The sequence below is a fragment of the Archocentrus centrarchus genome, chromosome 19, assembly GCF_007364275.1.
Source record: "Archocentrus centrarchus isolate MPI-CPG fArcCen1 chromosome 19, fArcCen1, whole genome shotgun sequence".
Lineage (NCBI taxonomy): Eukaryota > Metazoa > Chordata > Actinopteri > Cichliformes > Cichlidae > Archocentrus > Archocentrus centrarchus.
In genome coordinates this window covers 24622226-24627156 of record NC_044364.1, presented here as the reverse complement: position 1 = coordinate 24627156, position 4931 = coordinate 24622226, and the positions used below count along the sequence as shown (strand labels likewise).

At 38.2% G+C, this 4931-nt stretch overlaps 1 protein-coding gene across 1 annotated transcript; it reads left to right on the top strand.

The window, feature by feature from the left end:
* The first annotated feature begins 250 nt into the window (after positions 1 to 250).
* adoa (2-aminoethanethiol (cysteamine) dioxygenase a) lies at positions 251 to 3827 on the top strand. Its single transcript, XM_030754258.1, has 2 exons — positions 251 to 586; positions 2429 to 3827. The coding sequence occupies exons 1-2, from the start codon at positions 251 to 253 to the stop codon at positions 2882 to 2884; spliced, it is 792 nt and encodes a 263-aa protein (XP_030610118.1). The 3' UTR covers positions 2885 to 3827.
* The last annotated feature ends 1104 nt before the right edge of the window (positions 3828 to 4931 follow it).

The window sequence follows — 4931 nt, the reverse complement described above, 5'->3', positions numbered from 1 at the left end:
GAAATGATATATTTTCACCATGAATTGCTTTTTTAAAAAAATAAAATAAAATAGAAGTCGCATTTTTATCAGCTGGGAGCGTGGACCGACCGACAGGACTTTTGTTGACATTGTAGGACGGCATTTCAACAAGGTTTTCGTGCGGTGGAAATAGTCCAAGAAAGACGCCGATAACGGTAGTTTTTCTTTCTTTCTTGTTTTGTTTTGGGTTGTTTTTTTTTCTTCGTTTGTTCTGGTTTTCTCCACCAGAATGCAGCGGGACAATAAAACTCCTCTCATCCAGAAAATAGCGAAACAAGCCTATACGACATTCAAAGGCTTGAAGTCGTCTGCCAACGGGGATAATGAAGTCGTTGAGGACAAACTCAATGAACTAATCTCCTTATTGACTGCCGTCAGGGCTGCCGACCTGAAAATTACTCCTCGGAAAACCAAAGCGAGCTCTGGGGCAGCAAGACTCCACAGCCCCCCGGTCACCTACATGCACATTTGCGAGACGGAGGTGTTCAGTATGGGGGTGTTTCTACTAAGGACGGGCGCCTCCATACCGCTGCACGACCACCCGGGGATGAATGGGATGCTCAAGGTCTTTACACCCATGTGTTGACGTTGCGAAATTAATTTAAACTTGCTGAAGCCAACCAGAAAACAGCTTTATGACTCAATAAGAATCTGAGTCATAAAATCTAATGCATAACACACTTTTCACTTTCTTTGCACTCAAAATCACAGAGGGTCAGGCTAAATCATTATGGTTATGCCACACATTTAAATACATTTTAAATATATTTTGTATTCTGTATTTATCTACATTTGCTGATAGGGATACTGTATTACAGCAAATATTCTGATTTTGAAAGGCCATGGACCCAACATGTTTGCTACCACTGTAAGCATCAGACAAGGGCCCATTCACCTGCTAGGAGGCCTTTGGGCTGCACTTAGTTGTGGGCCTAATGTATTAAAAATAATTGGTGTTTGTGGGTGTAGTCATACAGCACTTTAAACACAGAAAAGTGGAAGAAAATTGATAAAGCTCTTTTATGACAAAAGGAATAGAAAGAAATACATCTTGCTCTGCACCCCCTGGCACTTCCAGGCCAGGGGTGTCAAATTCATCTTCACTAAGGGCCACAGTTGGTGGGCCAAATATAGTCATGTGACAAAGAAAGTTTTCACAGTCTTGTGAAAAACTAAGTACACCCTTATTGCTTCCATAGGAATTAAGAGGATAAGTAGTAGCCAAGTAGACAGCTGAAGCTCAAATGTACTTGATTAACTGATTATCAGTGAATGTGAGCTCTTCTATAAAAGCAGGCGTTTTGGTATTTTGTTGGTTTTGAGCATTCAGGTGTGTGCTAACACAATGCAGTCATTTTCAAAGAAGCAGATATCCTAGCAAATTCACCTCATGGTCAAAAGCCCAAGAGTTACAGCTCCCAATTCTGCAGGCCTCAGTTTTGTTGTTAATGATAAAGTTTATGAAACTACAATTAGGAAAAATGTGAATAACAATAACTATCATGTATTTAACATAGCTCATCTGCTATTTGTATGAGAATTGAAAAGCCTGGTGGCTGTGGGTACAAATGATTTGGTTGTATTGTTGCCTTCTAGTAGAAATGTCAGAATGCAATAATTTGTTTGATAAGAAAGGCCAGTAAACTTTTTTTGTTAGATGGTTGAGGGCTTTGTGTATAAGAAATTGTGTATGAAAGGACATATATCTCCCAGTACATAAAATCATACCAATAAACTATACTCACATGAAAAAGTTTTCACAAGACTTCTGTGAAAAACTAAGTACACCCCATGAATCAGTAGCTTGTAGGACCGCCTTTAGCAGCAATAACTTTAATCATTTTCTAAGATTTTATTAGTCACAATTGCTGATAAGCAATTAATCAAGTGCATTTGATTAGCAGCACCAGGCTGCTATTTACCCTCTTGATTATTGTGGAAGCAGTAAGGACTCTGCATTTTAAAACTTTCTTTTGCATTATAATCCATTCAGACATTAGTAATAAAGAGACCTGAATATATGAAAAAAATTTCCTAGTACGTCATGATTTCCATTATCACAGTGATGTAAAGGGATCATTTTACTTGGAAGCAGTGTGTCATAGCTGTGTCTCACAGGTAAAATATAAGATTCAGTTCACCTGTGTGGCAAAGTCTTTTGAGTATTAATTATTAGAAACTGCAGATGAATTGTCCTTTTTAAATATAAGATGTTCTTTTGTTGAGAAATACCAAGTCCAGGTAAATTTTTATTTATTTCTGAGAAATAATCACTTTAAAATAAATGGAAAATTGCCATCCTTACATATGCATATTGCAGTATACAACCATTTCATGATTGAATGCCTTTGCCAGCAAGATACTAGTTTCCATTCTTCTTGCTCCCTCTGTCCTGTCTGTGGTCCAGGTTCTCTATGGAACGGTGAACGTCCGCTGCTGTGACAAGCTGGAGAAAAACCTGACTGTAAGCACCGTCCCACCTGTGTTTGATCCCCCATTAGCCCCTCTGCAGATGGCCTCCGTGTGGCGTGCCATGCTCGGCTCAGTTGTTGAGTACTCGGAAAACAGCGGGCCATGTCTCCTTACTCCTGTGCGCAATAACCTACATCAGATCTATGCGGTGGATGGGCCCGCCGCCTTTCTGGATATCTTGGCACCTCCATACAATCCAGATGATGGGCGGGACTGTCACTATTACAAAGTCCTGCAAAGTGCATTAGAAACTGAAACTGATGTAAAAGGTCATCAGGAACAGCAGGGAGAAAAGGAGAAAGAAGAGGAGGTGTGGCTCTTAGAAATCCCTCAGCCAGAGGACTTCTGGTGTGGTGGGGAATCCTATCCAGGGCCTGAGGTCTCTGTCTAATGGAAGCCTGTGCTCAAATCTACACTACAGAATATGACAGACTTAACATTGTGACATCCATCCATTCACAAGAGGGAACTTTTTGTTTTGCTTTCTTCCACAAGGAAACAAAACAGTGGAGTCATTATTATCTCAAAGTTGAAAGGACTGACTGCTTTTCTGTTTCATAAGGATGCTACAGCAGGGCAGAGGCATACAGAGACAGGGGCTTAAAGTGACAGCCCTCTTGGAATAAGGACCACTGAACAATCTTCCACAAATGCTAAATATCCCTGTGTTACTGGGAGAAGTGTTGACATAAGGAATTCTCATTTCTAATAAGGAGTTGTGCTTCAGACCATTATGCTGCCTTGTATACTCATGAATATTATCAGCTCAGCCTTGTGAATGGTGGAGGATCATTAAGATCTCTGCCATATATTGTGAAGCTTGGAAAGCTCTTTGCTCATTATCATTTCTTTCTGCTGCAGAGGACCTCCACATCGTGATGTGAATTGATGCCAAAGCCTGTAGCCCCACTCCTATCTGCCTTATGTGTGTTTAATGAATGTATACTTTTAAAGAAAACCGTTTCTATCGTACCCTCTTATTTCTTCGTCCACGTTGCACACACTGCATTATATTTACTTTATTCTCTTTTTATGTTTTTTGGCTTGTTCAGGATAAAATCCTTGCTAAACAGGTTTGGTCAGTTATCGGGGATTGCTACAGTATACTATCATTTAACTGAATGAAATTGGACATTACGGTAATTTTTAAAAAGTGTTAAAAATGGAAGCTGTGTTGGATAACTTTAAAATTTTGATGATATAAAGCCAGCACTCATTTTCATTGTCTTTCACATGTAGCTTAAATAATTCCAGTCTGTATGCTGCTTTATGTTACTTAAGCTCTTGACTCTCCTTTGGCCTACATTTATCTTCATGTATGTCTATGTGTCAGTTTGACCATTATTTTGTTACTTTGATGTTCAATGTATGTTGAAAAATAAAACAGATGATGATGGTCACACATGAAGATGATCCTTTATCATTCTTAGACTTTAGAAGATATTTGAGTTTAGCTTCCTTATCACCCTCTTATCAAAATATGGTCACTTTTGTCATATTTTAAAACAGTCTATAATTCCAGCATTCAGATGAATGAGTTATAAAAAAAATCCATCTTGTGAAGGGGGAAACTATCTATAGAGGCCCAAACACTTTTTTGTACAGCAGTCAACAGTCGGTTAGCAGCAGTCGGTTGATTAATAGCATCAACTAGCCACTGTAAAGTTATATCTTCAGAAAACATATATAGCATTCCCCTGAAGAGATCATGAAAGCAATTAGAGATTAAAAGCTAAAAAGAATTTCGTTTTAATGGCATCTCTTAGTTATAAATTTTTTGGTGAACAATTGTTTCCTTTTTTGGTTAAGGTTGGTTCAATAAAGCATTCAGAAAGAAGCCAACAAGTATGACTAAATGTGTTATCACTTTGATTCTAAACCCAAATAAGGAAAGGGATAGACTATGACTAGGTTGATGTTTTGGGCACTGTTACAGAAGAATCAAACGAGGAAATGACATGTTGCAATTAAATTTTAACATATTACACTTTTACAAAGCACTCTGAGTGATCAGTGACATTAGAAAGGCACCACATAAATGCTGATTCATTGCATTGCATTGTTGTATAAGCGCTTTGAGTGCTCATACTGAGTAGAAAAGCGCTATATAAGAACTAGTCCATTTACCATTTACCATTCCACAAAAGGTGCAATAAAAAGTTTAGAGACTGTTCCTTCTCTGAAACGGAGTGTGAAAATACAGGTGCACACTTCATAAAAATAAAAAAGTCAGAAATATGAATGAAACACTGTGGTTGTACAGTGCCTTGCGAAAGTATTCGGCCCCCTTGAACTTTTCAACCTTTTGCCACATTTCAGGCTTCAAACATAAACATATAAAATTTTAATTTTTTGTGAAGAATCAACAACAAGTGGGACACAATCGTGAAGTGGAATGAAATTTATTGGCTGTGTCAAACTTTTTTAACAAATAAAAC